General features: G+C 42.8%; 2 protein-coding genes across 3 annotated transcripts in view; one reads left to right on the top strand and one right to left on the bottom strand.

Annotated features, from left to right (window-relative positions):
- DOPEY1 (dopey family member 1) overlaps positions 1 to 6,905 on the top strand; it is a 53,734-nt gene extending 46,829 nt beyond the window's left edge. The window contains exons 34-38 of one of the 2 annotated variants that reach the window (XM_008944666.1): positions 399 to 454; positions 1,019 to 1,183; positions 2,456 to 2,585; positions 4,612 to 4,671; positions 6,332 to 6,905. In XM_008944666.1, coding sequence (XP_008942914.1) covers positions 399 to 454; positions 1,019 to 1,183; positions 2,456 to 2,585; positions 4,612 to 4,671; positions 6,332 to 6,637 — 717 coding nt within the window. In that variant the 3' untranslated portion in view covers positions 6,638 to 6,905. The remainder of the gene's footprint in view (positions 1 to 398; positions 455 to 1,018; positions 1,184 to 2,455; positions 2,586 to 4,611; positions 4,672 to 6,331) is intronic. The other variant, XM_008944667.1, reaches the window with a different exon arrangement.
- A 985-nt stretch (positions 6,906 to 7,890) lies between these two features.
- Positions 7,891 to 16,620, bottom strand: PGM3 (phosphoglucomutase 3). Its single transcript, XM_008944665.1, has 12 exons — positions 16,417 to 16,620; positions 15,612 to 15,796; positions 15,031 to 15,098; positions 14,573 to 14,706; positions 14,221 to 14,416; positions 12,596 to 12,753; positions 11,573 to 11,656; positions 10,856 to 10,954; positions 10,409 to 10,525; positions 9,505 to 9,627; positions 8,600 to 8,779; positions 7,891 to 7,977 (listed from the first exon to the last, which is right to left on the bottom strand). Exons 1-12 carry the CDS (start codon positions 16,618 to 16,620, stop codon positions 7,891 to 7,893), a joined length of 1,635 nt encoding a protein of 544 aa, XP_008942913.1.
- Between the last annotated feature and the right edge of the window lie 111 nt (positions 16,621 to 16,731).

Raw genomic sequence — 16,731 nt, 5'->3', positions numbered from 1 at the left:
GCTCTGGCCCTCTGACTCCTGTGCTGTCTCCTGGCCTTTACACAAGTTACCACAGTCCCAGAACTACTTTCAGTGGACAGAACTGTGTTACTTTTGAGAATTCACACCTGAACTTGACTGCTCTGTTACATGATTGTTTAGTCTCTTCAAGTTTTTCTCTCTTTCTAAGTAGTGGAGGCAATTAGACTTTGAGAGTTCTCCTGGCCATAAAAGTTTCTTATGGCCCTTGTTCTATTCAGGCTATATGTAAGGGATGAAAGAGCTTTAGGGTATCAGTTTTATTTCATCATCCAACAATGGAAATAAAGCTCCAAACAGTACCTCAAAGGCTTATTACTCAGGCCTCCCTACAGCATTTTCCTGAGTCATGGTATTAAAATGTAGCATTTGATCTTCAGGTACAAGTGTTTTTACTGATGGAACAGGAGCTCACTGCTGATGAAGACATTTCCAGGTAAACTTAAAAACTTCCCAGTTGTTTAACTTGATAACAGTCTTTTGGGATGCTGATGGGTAGCTAGGTCATTCTTTAGAATATTTTTTCTTAGAATTGTCAGGCTCAAAGAAGGAGGACAGTAAAGGGTAGTTCAGACAGACTGCAGTACTGAGGACATACTGTTCAGGACAAAACAAAAAAATCCCCCTGTCAGATCACTCATAAAGATAAAGTATTCAATACAAGCATGTTAGTTCTTACAGTGTCTTCCTGGCTAAAATGACACAGCTTCTGCAATTAAAATATGCATGGTATGACTTTATAGCTTTTCTGTATCATGCACTTATTTACACTGTTTATTATATATTAACACTTCATCTTTTACATATATATATATATATAAAAACTTATAAAACTCCACCCATAGCACAGACTCGTGATGTTGTTGTTGTATCATTTATAGATTCAGGATTAACTTGGTAAACAAAGAGTTGTGTGTTTGTAAAGGCAAGTAAAAAAGATGATGTTCCTACAGTGGCAGAAGGCTGTTATGACTCACCTGCCTGCTATGATTTATTTTAGAACTTCTGGCCCATCTGTTGCTGGTCTGGAGACGACATACACAGGTGGCAATGGTTTCTCCACATCCTACAATAGCCAGAGGTGGCTGAACCTGTACTTGTCTGCTTGCAAATTTCTGGACTTGGCCCTAGCTTTACCATCTGAAAACCTGCCTCAGTTTCAGATGTGAGTAGAAGACACTGCCAATTGAGTTTTTGGATGTTTGGCCATGCTTCCTGGTAAAATTCTAGCATATAAAAACTTTGTTCTCCTGTTTTTGTTCCTTTTCTGGCCTTCACCCAAGGCAGCCTCCCAGTGTCAGAATGGCCCCCAGAGTAAATGATGCTACACAGCAAATGAGTTCAGGCTGGTTTGATTTGGGCTGTGGCAGGAGATTCTCCACACTTGTGAGCTAATCAGTAATCGTGATTTATTCAAGTACTTTATGTTTAAAGTATTCAGCTGCAGTAATATCTAAGAACTCAAAACAGCCACATGTCCCAGTGACTAATGCATGAGATCAGACGACTGTGCATCCTCTCAGCATGACTCACTTAAATTATTCCTGTGTGATCTGTCTGGAAGATGCTGCAACTACCTGCTTGTGAAGGGGACCCCATAGGTTTTTCTTGGGAATCAGTGTCCTTTTGTGCAAACTGCTTCCTCAGTCCCCCTGCAGTCCTGTTCTGTGGGAAAACAATGAATGCAAAACAACTGGGATTTACTGAAGACCTAGAAGTGAGAGGCCACCAAGGACAGAAGTATCTCATCTCTTCCTTTACACTGCCTAGTGGTGACCGTGTGAGAGCTGCTGCCCTGGCTGGCACAGCTCAGTTTTGGTCACCAGCCCAATTTTATTTAGGTCATTACTGTGCATTTCTGGAAAGACGATAGTCATGTTGAATCACCTCTCTCTCTTATGGTGTTCTCATGGAGGCTTGGGTTGAAGTTTTAAGGACAGAAAAGGGCAGTGATGAGTGGCACTTGGTCCCATTGGTCTATGAATAGGTTAATTAAATGATTTTCTATTATCAACATGGTATCCTGAGAAAGTTTTGTGTGCTGTAGTAAGCATTGCAAATGGGCAGCAAAATGTTTTAAATAACACCTATTTTATAATCCAGAATTGCTTTCAGTTCTCTTTCACACAATGAAGATGTGAATACTGTTAGTTTTCGCTTTTCTGCCTTAGATTGCCCTTGGCCTCCTTAAATACTGTAAGAAACTGAAAAGGAAAAAGACAATGCTGCGTTCTCAGCCATGTTGCCTCCTGCTCTTCAGAATGTGCCTTTCCTATTTCTTGTCAGACTGATTTTTTTTTTTTTTTTTCTGGAGGTTGGTTTGGGTATTTTCTCCCTCCCCCTTTCTTCAATTCCTCATCCACTCATATTCTTAAGTCTAGCAGAGAAGCCCCCGTGCTCACTAAGGATAATGCCTGCTCATGTTGTCTCGTGACAGGTATCGTTGGGCTTTTATTCCAGAAGCATCGGACGACTCAGGGCTGGAGGTGCGGAGGCAGGGCACACACCAGAGGGAGTTCAAGCCCTATGTGGTGCGTCTAGCAAAACTCCTGAGAAAGAAAGCAAAGGTAGGGCACCTCCTTCCAGTTCTGCTTCTCACTGTCAAAACTGTCATGGACCTGTGCCACCATTTTGGTTTGGATATTTATTTTAACCATGGAGGATGGAAAGGAGTTTGTCTGGTGTGGGAGATTCCCACTGGAGTAACTCCTAGTCAGCATCAGGCGAAAACCACATGTATGTATGTATGTATACAGAACAAAACTGAAAACAGAAACAAACCAACCAACCCAAACAATAAAAAAAAGCAACCAAACAAAACAACCAAACAAAAACCCAAACAAAACTCCCAAACGTGCTATGGTCAAAAAAGACTACAGTCAGTGACTTTGGAGTTTCCAATTAAAAAATATGATTTGTATTAGTTGAGTAAAAAGTAAGATAGGAATCAATGTCCAATATATTTCAACATAAAGTTACTTTCAGATAGCCAGACATGTATGTAGATACTAGTATAACTAACTATGTTTTGGATTAAAAAAACATTTTCCTTAATAATAATCACATTTCAATATTTAGAAAACTGTTGCTTTCCTAAAAATAACAGAACCAAGAGTTTTGAGACTGTCCAGGGCCAGGGTGGGTTGGCTTTCTTCCCTGAAGCCGTTACAATGAATGGAAGGCAGCAGAGAGCAGTGGAAACATTTCTGGGGAAATCCTGGCTGCACCTTTTGTAACGTGGGAGCAGAATTAAGGTTGTAATTGTGTTGGTGCATGAAGTATATTAAAACCCTAGTTTGGAGGCGGGGGGGGCGGGTAGAGGCAGAGGCATGATTAGCTAATGAAGCTGATGGATCTATCCCAGGGAGTTCCTTTCTGCTGCCACAGTGTAAGAGAATTGCTGTGAGTAGGTTGCTGCTCCTGCTGTGAGGGCAGAGCCCCCCTGGGCAGCCACTTTGCTGGGAAAGGGTGCTGGGTGGGCCAGGGAAACAGGAAGGAAGCTTGAAGGCATATGGGAGAAAGTTCTGGAGTTTCATTCTTGGGTTTCCCTCCAAGGAGAGGTTGGAGGCTGTTGTCAGGGCTGTAACAGTGGCAGCTTGCTGTAGCTACTGCATTTACAATCCCTGGTGAATGTTTCCACTGAGTAAAGGAACAATTGCTGACACAGAAGTGGCAACATAAAACTTAGGCATAACTTAGTTGCAGGCAGATCTGAACTATTCAAGGTAGGCTTACAACTATAGGGGATAAAATAATTATGGGAAGCATATCTGCGTTCTTCATTTTATTGTTCTTGAACCATGAAGATGAGACTAAATTTCTCAGATTTGTAAAGGAGTGATCAGTTTTAAGGGACTGCTGATCAAGCATAGCCTTTACCCCCGACATTCAATGTAGCATGTGATACCTGTTAGAAAGTTGTCACACTCCAAATAATCTTTCTGCATGAATTATAAACCCTGTATGATATAAAATGTATATGCTGGTAAGTACTGTGTGTTGAGACAGACTCCTGAAGTCAGGATTTCTACAGAATATGCTTCAAGAATACAGAAAACTTCCTGGAATTTCTGGAACCCACTAGTCACGGCAGCAGCTGCACACTGTGAACCATAGCTAGGACCATGATGATGAGAGGACTGTCATGTTATGAATGTTGACTTCCAGGCCATTTCTTCTTTGTGCAGAGGAGAATAGTGTTGCATATAGCTGTGGGTTTTTCTTAGAAAATAACAGTTTCTGAGAAAAAAGTTCAGTGGATCTTAAATTTTCCTTCAGGGCGCTCTTACTAACGCTCAGATTCGTGTACTATGGTGTTGCTCAGGCTCTGTCTGCAGAAGAAGTGCTTAAAAAGCCTCCTTTAGCACTACTGGCAATAAAGAGAAGAACAAAGTGGCAGTGCTGTTATTGTCTGTTAGTGTCTGGGCCACACTGGCTCCAGGCTCTGCTGTTTCTGGACCGTGAACTCGTTGGGGTGGGTGATTTTTCTCACTGAAGCGCAGCACCCGGCCAAGCAACTGCACAGCCTTCATGGCAGAGTGTTGTTTTGATATATGAAATGCAGTCTGAAAGTTCTCCTCTTTCCTTCCACAGGACAAACAGGAGGACTTTAAGACGGTGGTTTTGGAGGGAATGGAGATGGCCAAGCATCAGGTGAGGGTAGCCTTTGATGCTTGAGATGCTGAAACAAGCTCGCCATAATAATACCATCATCTCAAGGCCATGGGCAGTATTTAGCTTTCAGTAAGAACTGAGAGAGATCAGTCTTGTCAGGGAACAAAGTTAAGAGATTTTTTGAGATGAAAATCATAAATGCCTTTATTTTTATAGATAACTTGAAAGGTTATTTTTCAGTTGGTTTCCTGCGTGAAACAGGTTACAAACATTTAATGTTTGTTCTAAGAAGAGTTACATTTGCAAACCATTATAAAATTAAATAATAAAGTAACTTGTGCCAAACAGCAGGTGTGAAACACACGTTTAGGTATTTGAGGAACTTGTGGTGCTTGCTTAGCAAGGAAGGAAGATGCTTGCTGCTGTGAGGAAATGGCTTGGACAGGATGTATCTCATTGCTCAGAGAGAGAACTAGTAATTGTGTATGCACCCCACTTGCTGTGTGACATGGACACTGGCAGCATGCTGCAGGTGGTCCCTGCGCACCACTGGGTCACACTAAGCACAGCAGAGAAGCACTGCAGGAAAGCCTCTCCTCTGTGAATCCAAGGTGAAGTTCTTAAAGGAGGCATCAGTTCTTTCTGTGTTAGAATTCAGTCTTCTCTTTGTTCTAGTTCATTATGAGCCTTTCTTGAGACTTGTAGAGGTAGAATAGCAGTCTCCTGTAATAGGGAGCCAACCAACCAGATTAAAGTACTGAATATGTTCATATTTAATTTTGTCCTAATTGGGTTTTGTGAAACAGATGTCATGTAGGCTCCTGATCTGCAGGACACCTGCTTCATGTAAAGGGCAAAACCTGTATTTGCTCAACTCTTGTGTCTTGGAGAAAATCTGTTTGCTCAAAGGCTGTGCAGACAGGAATTCTCACCTTGCTCTCTGCTCCCACTGTTCTCTTCCCTCGTTCTCCTTTTGTTACAAAGTCTGTTCTTCAGGAACTGTGCAGCCTGCAGAGTCTTGCACCCCCCCTTGGCTCTCCTTGATGTGGCTTTTGTGCTTCTTTCCTCCTTCCTCACAGAATAAAACCCAGTATTGCTGAAACTCTACTTCACAGCAGAAGCTCTCCCATACTGGTTTGTCAGTAACAGTCCAGATGTGTTCCTGGTAGTGGTAGTACCTTATTGTCTAGATTTGAATATGGTTTTTGACTCAAAAAAAAAAAAAAAAGAGTACCATGTAAGCAGCTGGATGTTAGTGCTCAGGTGTTTCCGGACACAGGTATTTAAGTCAGCCCTAAACAGGGTTTTACATCAGTGTATGGACACTGCTTGTGAGCATCTGGTGTGTGACTGCTGCCTTCACTGGTGGGGTTCCTGAAATTCTCTCCCTTGACATCTCCCCCATGAAAGGGAAGGTGCATAGCCAAGGTCTTCTGAGACTGTGTAAAGAGGAGCTGAACTGTTCTTCCATGACAACTTCAAGTGTTTGCTTAGAGCTCCACGTGCAGCCCACCAGGGCTGCAAAGCATGGTGAGGGGAGGAGCAGGAAGGAGATCTGCTTTGAGAACTGCACTCCAGCACATGGTTGTGTTTTTGATAGGAGAAATATTTCTGGAATATAGAAAACTACTTTATTGGGCATTAGTTTATTTTTACCTGTGCTTCTTCTGTTTTGTCCTGTATTATTTTCTATTCACAGAAAAACCCGGAGGAGGATAGCTCAGGGAAAACACTAAGTTGGGAACCAGGTCACTTGCTTTTAACCATCTACACTGTTCGCAGCATTGAGCAGCTTTTGCCTTTCTTCAATGTACTCAGCCAAGTTTTTAACAGCAAAGTCACAAGCAGATGCGTTGGACACTCAGGGAGCCCTGTCCTTTACCCCAACTGTTTTCCAAGTAAGGACATAAAAATGGAGAACCTCAAGACCTTCTCCAGCAAAGCAAGACAAAAGATAGAAGAAATGGTTGAGAAGGATTTTCTTGAAGGCATCATAAAAACATGAACCAAACTGGTACTGCTCAGCTTATATGTAGTGTAACTATTTAAATTAAATACTGTATCTTTCCCAGTTGTATAGTATTCTTTTCTTACTTTGTATGTAATAAAATACTTAATGTTGTATTTAAGTTAAATATTTGTAAATAAGAGAAAAGTTCTGGATGTGGCCTGAATCGAGTTTAAATATTGGTGGGTCATATTGATTATGGTGCCTACTATTTACAGTACATGTTTTGTTGTCTTGAGTTCTGTCTTTAAAAAAAAAAAAAAAAAACTAAACAAAAAATACAAGGTGCACATTTTTTTCAAATTGTTTCCAGTTTATTTTTGTGGTTTTTTTTTGATTTCTTTGTGATCCATTGGAACTTGTGCTTATTTATCAATCTGGAAAATGCCATTATGCCAGGATTTAATGCAGGACTACACTGAAAAATAAGTTTGTCAGAGATAAATGCCCCAAACAAAAATATGTGTAGAAGGATGCTCGTGTGTTTAAAACATGACATCTTGTTGGTACTGCCCCTTCACACTGCAGTGGAGCAGTAGGGGCCACAGAAGACAAACCTGTCCCTGTCCCTTCCCTCTTAAAAGTGATTATAAATACTATCACTGCAGATTGCTTTCAAAGCAAGACTTAAATTTCATAGAAGTATCTAATGAAGATATTATTGCAATAATACATTATTATTTGCAAATGCTCTCTGTCATTATATTGTTTCCCCCTTGAACTGAGGTGGACGGTGGGAGCCTCTGCCTCGTACTGTTTGCCCCCAGGACGTTCAGTCGCGGGGGAAAGGGGGGTGATGTCTTCTGCAGCAGGGCTCTGTGCCCCAGCCCCTGCCAGCACCGTCACGACACAGCCCCAGCCCAAGGCAGCCAAAGTGCTCCCAGGGTGGGGGAGCTGGACTTCAGGCACAACGTGAACGTAACTTATGAAATAAGCTGGGTGGGGGCAGGATTCCTTCTGGGCATGACAAGGAACTGTCAAGAAGCGAGTCACCTCTAAGTCACTTCATCTTCTGGAATTAGACAGTCTTGAGGGGGCAGGGGGAACATTCAGCCATTCAGCAGCAAAAGCATCTCATTAAGAGGTAAGTTGCTAACAGAGGTAAAGAATAGGCAGAGTAGTAGTCCACTTAGCTCTGATTAATCCTTGCTACTCTCAGGAAGAGTTGGTTTATGTCCACACTAGCAAAGGGCGAGGAAATATTGAAAACTGAGTCAACTTATAGACTTTGACAGCAGTTGTAGGGTTCCTTAGATAGGCTGGGGTGGTGCTCCTTTTCCACCAGCGAGGTTGTAAACAGCCAGGCTTACTTCATGGGCAAGGGCATCTGCGTTCTCCTGTGGGATGTTTTAAAAGTCAGTTAACGTTGGTGGCAGTATGAGAAGGTCAGAGCAAATACATGATACTGAAGTGTGTTCTCCTGCAAATGCTGTGCTCCTGGTACTGCTCTGTCACCCTGAGGGTCCTTCTGCCACTGGCCATGACAGCAGGAACCGAGCAGGAGCATGTGATGGGGGAAGAGCAGGACCCCTGCTTTTGCTGTCAACTTTAAGTTCACATGTGGACTAATTCTTGACAGCAACCAAAGTTCTTTTTTATTTTTTTAGCTTTGCCTCTTATGAAATCATGCAGTTACGGGCTGCTTTGTTCATTTTCCTCTTAACCCTGAGATCCCAAAAGGCTGATTTTATTTTCAGAATCACGTAGTGTCAAATTGCCTTTATAAACTTTTTACTTTAAAGATAAACAACGAGAACGTTAAACATCAATTTTATAAACAAAATCCAAAGAGACCTTGTGATCACCAAGGTGGTTTTTTTTCCAAATTTAGTGCCTGTTAAGCATGATTAAATGATGAGTAGGTAGACGTGCTCCTCCCTCCATCACCCCATGGTGATGACCTAAGCAGCAAGACCATTTAACACAAGCCAATCCACCTCATCTGCAAGTTGTTGAAGCTCTGCCCTGCGCGTCCGCTTCAGCGTAGACCCTGACGACGTCCTCCGTTCCCGAGGGGCGGACGAAGGCCCGTGCCAGCCTGTACTTCCCCACCAGCCCGTCGAGCTCCTCCTGCAGCCCCGCGGGGGTCAGCGCGCGCCGCTCCGCGTCCCCCGTGGCAATCACTCGCCTGTCGGCCACCTGCGCCGGCACAGACGGCCCCTTCAGTACTGGGCCGCAGCCACGTGACAATGGCCACGGGTAAGACAGAACTTCAGGGTTTGGTGGGCTGTGCTGCCTGAAGGGGAGTTCGGTTTGGGAGTTCCATGCTTAACTCAACTCCAACACTGTGTCCTCTCAGATCCCTGCAGAGCGGTGGCTCAGCACCTGCTAACCGAGTCCTGACAGGAGCCAGCTGCTCAGTTTGGAAAAGGGCTCAGTTTGAATGTGCCTCCTTTGTAAGCCTCTGAACTGAAGCTGCAGCTTCTCCCAGTAGCTCAGAAAGCTTGAACTCTCTCCTCCAGTTTATTTAGAGCTCAGAGCTCCCTTGCTGTGTCTAACAGAATGCTACCACAAGGAGAGCCTGTTCTGCTCAAGCTCTTTGAATACTGCAGAAGATAAAGAAGACTGTGATTATTCAAGTTACACCAAGTGGCACAGCAAGAAAAATCCAGCTGCCCAGCAGGCAGTATTAGTATGTTTCTGATTTGAAAGGCTGAATTTTGTTCAGGTTTTTCCATTTAACACAGCTGGCTATTATTTCATCATTTGTGTAAGTCATAGTTTTATTCCAAATTAAGTTCTGATGCTTCCTCTGGGTTGTTTCACAGCTTGTTTGGCCTACTTCTGCCCTTTTTATCTAAAGCTATGCAGGCAAGAGGTGCTCACAGCAGTAACCTGAGGCAGCACCTGAGTGTGTGACTCACCTGAACCTTGAGCAGCCGATTGGGAAGGTCAGTGTAGATGGCATCCCACTGTTGCACAGTCAGACCTTTCAAAGCCAGGATTGCTTCAATCACTAACATGTCTGAGATAGCATCACCAACTGTCTGTTAACAGAAAGGAAAGAAACACTGGAGCAGTCAACAGGGAAGAAAGAAAGGCACGATTTGAGCAGTAAGCTTCCAGCTGATGAGAGTGAAAAATGCAGCCAGGCTAACTTGCTGCAGTCTGGGTACCCCAGAGGTTGGGCAGTTGGTTAGTTTGTCGGGAAGGTGGTGTTGTTTTGGGGTTTTTAATCCCCTTATCATGCTGAGCCTGTGGTAAGGAAAGCAGCAGCATACCTGCCCTTGGCAGAGCTGTACAAGTCCTAGTCCTCACCTCTCCTGAAGAGGACTGGCACCTCATCTTTGTTCTTTGGTTAAGTAAGTATGATTTGGGTCAGGATGCTTAAGGCTGGCCTGTAACGTATGATTCGGCACTACTCCCAGTGACTAGTGACAGGGAGATCCAGGGCTGTGAGGACACAGGCACTGGAACACCCCTATCCCCCTGTCCAGTGTAAATCAGTGAGAAACATCAGATGGAAGATTGCTTGCTGTTGAATCATAAACAAGCCACAGGCTATCACTAGGCTCCCATGCTATCCCACTCCCTTTTTTGGGTCCCGAAGCCAGAAGACTGCAACAGATAAAAGTATTCTGCATCCACTCCTGAGAAAGTATTACATCTTCCTAAAGAAGACTGTTCCTGCCCTTTTCTTCTTGGTCCCTTCTACCATGGCACCCTACTTTCTGCTCCAGCAGTCCCTGGCAGTAGCCTGACAGATAGTCACAAGCAGGGTTAGCCCCATGACTGTCAACATATTGAATTGTTTCTCTCAGTTTTTACCTGATTAATTAGGTCAATCATGTGTTCAAGCACCTTTGCTGCTTCTCTTTTTTTGTCGTCTTTCTCCTCTCTTGCCAGTTGTCTTATTTTACTTTCAGCAGCTTTGCTAAATAACACCTAGAATAAAAAGATGAGAGCTTGTCAAGACCAGCCTGCATCACGAACTAGGATATGTGTGGCAATGGGGAAAATATTTTTTACCATTTAAGCCCAAATAACCACGATTAATGTTTGCTGCCAGGAATCCCCATCCCCACATAAAACAAGAGTTGGTGGCAATGCTGTGGTAAAAACAGAAAGGGAAACAAGTCTTCTCTCAAACAAGGAGAGAAGTGTCTTGTTTATAAATGTAAGTAGAGTGCGAAAAGACTTCCTCCTCCAGCTAATCCAATTCGGATTCTGTACATATTGGCTGATCTTATGCATTTATTACACAATCATACTTACTGTACCGTGCCCATTTGCCTCAAAGTAAACACCAACATCAAACTCCTGGGCCTTGTGATGCAAGTGCTTCACTCCTGTTTTGACACAGTGCACAGGTACCTGCAGCCCAAGGACATGCAGAGACTGTAAACAGCATTATCCTTTCTTTCTCCTCAGCAGATGGGAACTGCAGGTGAAGTGCTAGGGACTGAGAAGCAGCCCAGGGAGACTGCTACACAACAATCTGTGTTTCAAAACCACTGACTCCCCAGAGTTAAAATTATCCACTATTTCTACAGACCCAATTAAAAAGATTTCACTTATTCCGAAAACAAAGCCTGATTTTTAAACAACAAATAAATAAATAGAACAAAACCCAAAACAAGGAAAAAACCAATTCATTTTATGATTATCAAGGAGCCTTTACTGACTCACTACCTTGCAAAGACATGAAGTCCTCAGGTTGTTCTAGAAACAACAAGAGATCTTTGCTTTTGAAAACTTTTTTTTTTTTTTTTTAAATTAGTAGAAGCTGACTGGAACTTTTTCAGTTTTGCTCTCTTGTGTCTCCTTTACCATCAGTAATTTGGTGGCTACTACAGGTTTGAAACAGTCATTTACTTTAGCCCAGTTTAGGTTTTCCTAGCCATATTACAGTAGCATTTATTTTTAAAGTAAACAAATTGGCAGTAAACAACATTTGCAGGAAAATACCAGAAAAAAAAAAAAAAAGCATACCTTTAGTGTTTCCTCAAGGTAGCGTGTTGAACTCCCATTGGCATATGCTGTTTGCACCACTGCCATCTTTAAAGGCTGCTCCACCTGAGCAAACCAAGAAGCAAAAAGTGCTTTACTGTACAATAGACACACAGACAGATGAATAATAATCAGAATTATTAAACATACATTCTCCTACAGACATTTAAAACTCCTGGGCATTAAAGGAAGGCACCAGCTCACAAAGAACTTCTATATGCTTAAGACAACAGGAATGCTGTTCAAATTGTTGCATATCACATTTTTTGTGGCTAGCTTGAAGCAGCTCTCCAAACTTGGGCTTTCCAAACCCCTTTTTCAGACTCAGCAAGCTCAGTGCACTGGCCAGACACAGGGCATTACATGAGGCCATATACACAAGCAGCAAAGTCAAAGCTTCCAGTGCAAATCAAGCAAAGGCTGGTGGCAAGCACAAGCTCTCCTGACTGGCCAGCTTCTCTGCCACAGTGTTAGAAATGAGCTGCTCTCTAAGATATCAATATCAGGACACCTCGTCAACGTTTAGTGTTATAGACAACAAATATGAGAGGCCTTCTGAAACAGAAAAGCATTTTCTCTCTAATGACTGCTACAACCAGAGTCTCATGAAAATGGAATGCTCAACCTTCATAAGCATTCATAGAAATGCTGAGGGAAGGGCTGAACCTAAAATTAATGAAAAAATTAATGAAAGATACTGAAACAAAGAGAATGGAATATCAATACTTGGTACACTGAAACTGGAAAAGTGCTCTCCCACTAAGAAAAGTTTTCAGATTAAATTATCAGTGCTCATAATTTTTATTTGGAGTGTGGAAGTTGCACCCTTGTAAAAACAACCTTTTGGTCATACCAATGAGGTACAGGACTGATCTCTTTTTAAACTGGGTTCACTTTGGGTAGAGGTAGAGAGTCCATGTAGGTACAAACTAACACGGTTTCTTTAGGCTGTTTTACACGTTACAAATCAAAGTGTCAGCATTCATTTCATAGGTTAAGAGTTACCTTGCCAAGAAGTTCTTTAAGGAAGATACTAATTAAAGTTGCTATTTTATCTCCATCGATTAGGTGAAAACGGCCAGCTGCATCCTTATAGTAATAAACAATTCTATCTGCATCACCATCAAAGGAGCAGCATCTCTCATTGGGCTTCATGTCTATTCCTAGCACACACAGTTACAAATGCAAGTTAGAGAGAGGAAAAGATACAAAATGTTTAGGTTAGTACCAGTATGGAACTCATGTGAAAATTTGCTGGGTGCAGACATACACACAAACAGAAAAAAACCACCCTAATGCTCTGAAGCAGACATTGCTTTTACTAAGAGGCTTGCACCAGGGAAGCTGTATCAAATGGCAGTGGAAAAGTGCACGTTGAGATCAAAAACATAAATACTAGTATAAAAAAAATGCAGGTTCTCTAAACATTTGTTATGCTAAACCTTCTCCCCAGATGGGTATGAAAACCAGTCTCAAAACTGCTGTGTGTAGTTACATCCCTAAATGTTGGCAATAAGCACTGAACGTCCTGTACGGCACAAGGCTGAAGTCCCTGCAGCAGAAGAACACCCACCCCTTTTCTCACACACTTAGTCACCACAGAGCACAGAGTCACCCACAGCACCCAAAACTGAGGTGAACTGCTTTCCCTGGCCAACGTCTGCAGAGTGACGCCCGGGCAGGAGCCTGTGGCAGCGCTGGACACAGGGTGCTGGCCCAGCCCTCTGGGGCTGAAGGCCCCTGAAGTACTGGAGTGTGTCCAGAAAAGGGCAATGAGGCTGGTGGAAGGGTCTGGGGAACATGGCTTATAAAGAGGGGCTGAGGGAACTGGGATTGCTCAGTCTGGAGAAGAAGAGGCTGAGGGGAGACCTCAACGCACTCTACAACTACCTGAAAGGAGATGGTAGCAAGGCTGGTGTTGGTCTCTTCTCCCAGGTTACTAGTGATAAGACGAGACAAAATGGGCTTAAGTTGCACCATGGGAGGTTTAGATTGGATATTTCTTTACTGACAGAGTGGTGAGGCACTGGAACAGGCTGCCCAGGGAGGTGGTAGAGTCACTGTCCTTGGAGGTGTTCAAAAAACATCTGAATGTGGTACTTCAGGACATGGTTTAGTGGTCATGGTGGTGTTGGGTTGATGGTTGGAATTGATGATCTTAGAGGTCTTTTCCAACCTGAATGATTCTATGATTTCCTCAGTGGTTTATGTCAATCATTAGCCTACTGGCACCAAGCTGTAAATTATCACAGCGCTTCCTCAGGAGCCCAGAAAAGCATCTGCAACCCCAGACCACAATGCAAATGTTTCTTGATAACACAAAAGAAGGTGAAGTAAGCAACAGCAAGCTAGTCCTGACTGACCTTTGGACTCCACCAGCTTAACATTCAGACGAGCCTGGCAAACGTATTTGAGCCAGTTAGAGACATATTGTCCTGCCCCAGACAATTTAGCCTGACATTAGGGATGTGCCAAACCCAGCTACACGGGCTCCCTGTTGCCATTGTGCCAGCAGAATCCTTCGTGCAATCACCTGGTAAGGAACAGGGAGCTCAGCCTAGCTGAAGATGACACTTTGTTGCTAGACTCTGAGCTTTCAGGTGAAGGACATAAAATGACTGACTGCATACCTCTAGGAGGTTCCTGGTGAACTTTCACAAAATCTGCACCACATAAGTGATTGAGTTTCTCCTTGGTTCCATCATTATACAGGTGAATTAGGACCTCCTTTGGAAAGTAGGGCTTCATTTCTGACAGTTTCAGAGCTCCTATTCCATTGGCACAGTCAATCTTCAGGCGCCTCTGACTCTCTCCAGAGCTGGGACACTTAGCACAAGTGAAGAAAAGGCAAAGCGAACTCATACCCTAGTGAAAGCACACCTCGACACATGGTGAATTTGAAACTTCAGACTCAAACAGGCTAACAAACAAAATATACTCATTCTCTGCATTTGCACAAAGAAGACAACACCCAGTATTCACCTGTTTTATCAGTTCTGTAAAAGCCTTGGAGAGTTTTTCATAATAACCTTCCAGCGTTGCTTTCCCATACTGCCCTTGGGTGTTTTGACAGCAGACCATGTAATGTAGCTGCGGCGTAGTCACCAGACCATAATCTAGCACAAAATAAAAGGCACGATATTCAGAAATAGAATACAAAATTAATTCCTTCTTTAACGTTGCATAGCATTTGTTATTCTACAATAAACAGACAAATGCAGTACAGGAAACTAACAGAAAATTTTTCAAGTTCTGTTCTGAAAAGATGCCCCCCCCCGGCCCCCTCCCCCCTTGCATTAAGGCCATTCAGCTGCCCTGAAAGAAGACTGTTACAAGCAAAAATGGAAATTGTGTCTGGGCTACTGCTTTATGTCTACAAAACAGAGTCGTATTGACATAAAAACTTGAAATCAGACTAGAATTGCAAAAGTTTAACATACCATGGTACTGACCACCTAGAACAGAGATACCATCTATTACTGACTGTGAAAGTTTCTCGCTGCTTGGCCTGGAAAACAACAAATACAACTGATAACCTTTGCAGAAGACATTTATGTACGGACTTGGGAAGGAATTATATGTGGAAGAAGATCCTACAAGCTTCCTGCCAGTAGATTTAGATCTGATAGGAAGAAATCCATACCTTTTTCTATTGTAGGCACTTCCCAATAAAGAAGATTGAAAACGAGCACCCCAGAAAATTGCAAAGACAAGTATACTGCTGAATGCATGTGGACAACACATGGTGCCCACAAACAAACAAACAAACAAACAAAAACATAATAAAGCATCTTGTTCAGCAGCAGTCCTAGGAAGTTCTCATAGCTATCCGGGAAGTTAATACATAAACAGCACTGGAAAACTTTGGTTTATTGCTATAACTATAAATTAACAGGTATCAGACTAGGCATAAAAAGAAGCAGCAACCTGTCTGCAGAGGGCTAAACATCCGAAAGCCGCTGTAAACAAAATGTTGGCACTCCCATAAAATCAGCATACACCTACAGCATTTTGCAATTACCTGGTGTCTCTACCAACAAAAACTGAAGCATCTTTGTGCTGGTTCACTGCTGCTTTTTGGCAGATCTCTGTTATTACTTGCTGTAATTCTTGCTCCTCTGCATTTGCTAGTTGTGTGGCATACTCTTCCCAGGAAGGGTGCAGCATTTCTCCAAGAGGATCAATCAGCTTTACACCATTATCTTCCTTAGAAGAAACAAGAACAAAAGGCAGTAAGCCTTAAAAGTGGTAAACTTAAAAAAATCTCTTCGAGGAAAGCCAACACCTGGTTCACCCACATTGCTGCTTTAATCATGGAGCATTTCTGGGAAGCAATAGCTCAGCTGTTTATTTAAACCTCCAACAAGGCCAAAAAATGTAATGTAACCAACATATTAAGTAACTGACTTTCTCTTCCTTATAATTTCCTAATTCATTTGACATTAAAATGACATAAGGGGAGATTCCAATAACCTGGAATGCTCCACAGCAGCAGAAGTCTAAATGCCTGGTTTGTAATTGCAGCATTTCCTTATTTGTTAAACTTAAGATTTTGCTCAAAGGTTCATCTCTCTCAAGGGAGAGACCTTGTCTAGTTTGTCAGCATTACGAATTTCCTACATTACAGTATTTCCACATAAGAAAAAAATAGCATTTGTGCATACAGGGAAAAGTAACTTCAAACATGTCAGAGACTCTATTCACAGGAAGCTGGCTAAACACAGGTCCAAGTGCCTTCAGGATCTAGTCTCTTGGTCCTATGAAGAGCTTTCGTTCCACCAGACTGACCGCATGTGCTTTCTTTTTAAAGAAAAGGTTGTTCTTACTTCAGGATTGTGAGATGCTGTAACCATGACACCAATAGTAGCTCCCACGGCTCTGGACCTGAGGACTGCCAGCAAGCCCATGCGGAACATGACGTGATCAAGCTGCTCGGCCCTGGTGCGAAACCCAGCGGTGCCATACTGAAGAGAGAGTCCAGCAGGTTTAGGGTGTAATGCAGAGTATTTTTTAAGGGCTTCAGGATCCATTCCTAGAGAAGGAAGAAACACAGATGCAAGTGAGAGAAGTCATTATGATTAGTTTCACATTTCGCTATTCATTTAATTTTAAGGCTGCAGGCATCTTAAACCGTTCACGTC

The sequence above is a fragment of the Merops nubicus genome, unplaced genomic scaffold (genome assembly GCF_000691845.1).
Source record: "Merops nubicus isolate BGI_N331 unplaced genomic scaffold, ASM69184v1 scaffold3597, whole genome shotgun sequence".
Lineage (NCBI taxonomy): Eukaryota > Metazoa > Chordata > Aves > Coraciiformes > Meropidae > Merops > Merops nubicus.
This window is presented reverse-complemented; position numbering and strand designations above follow the sequence as displayed.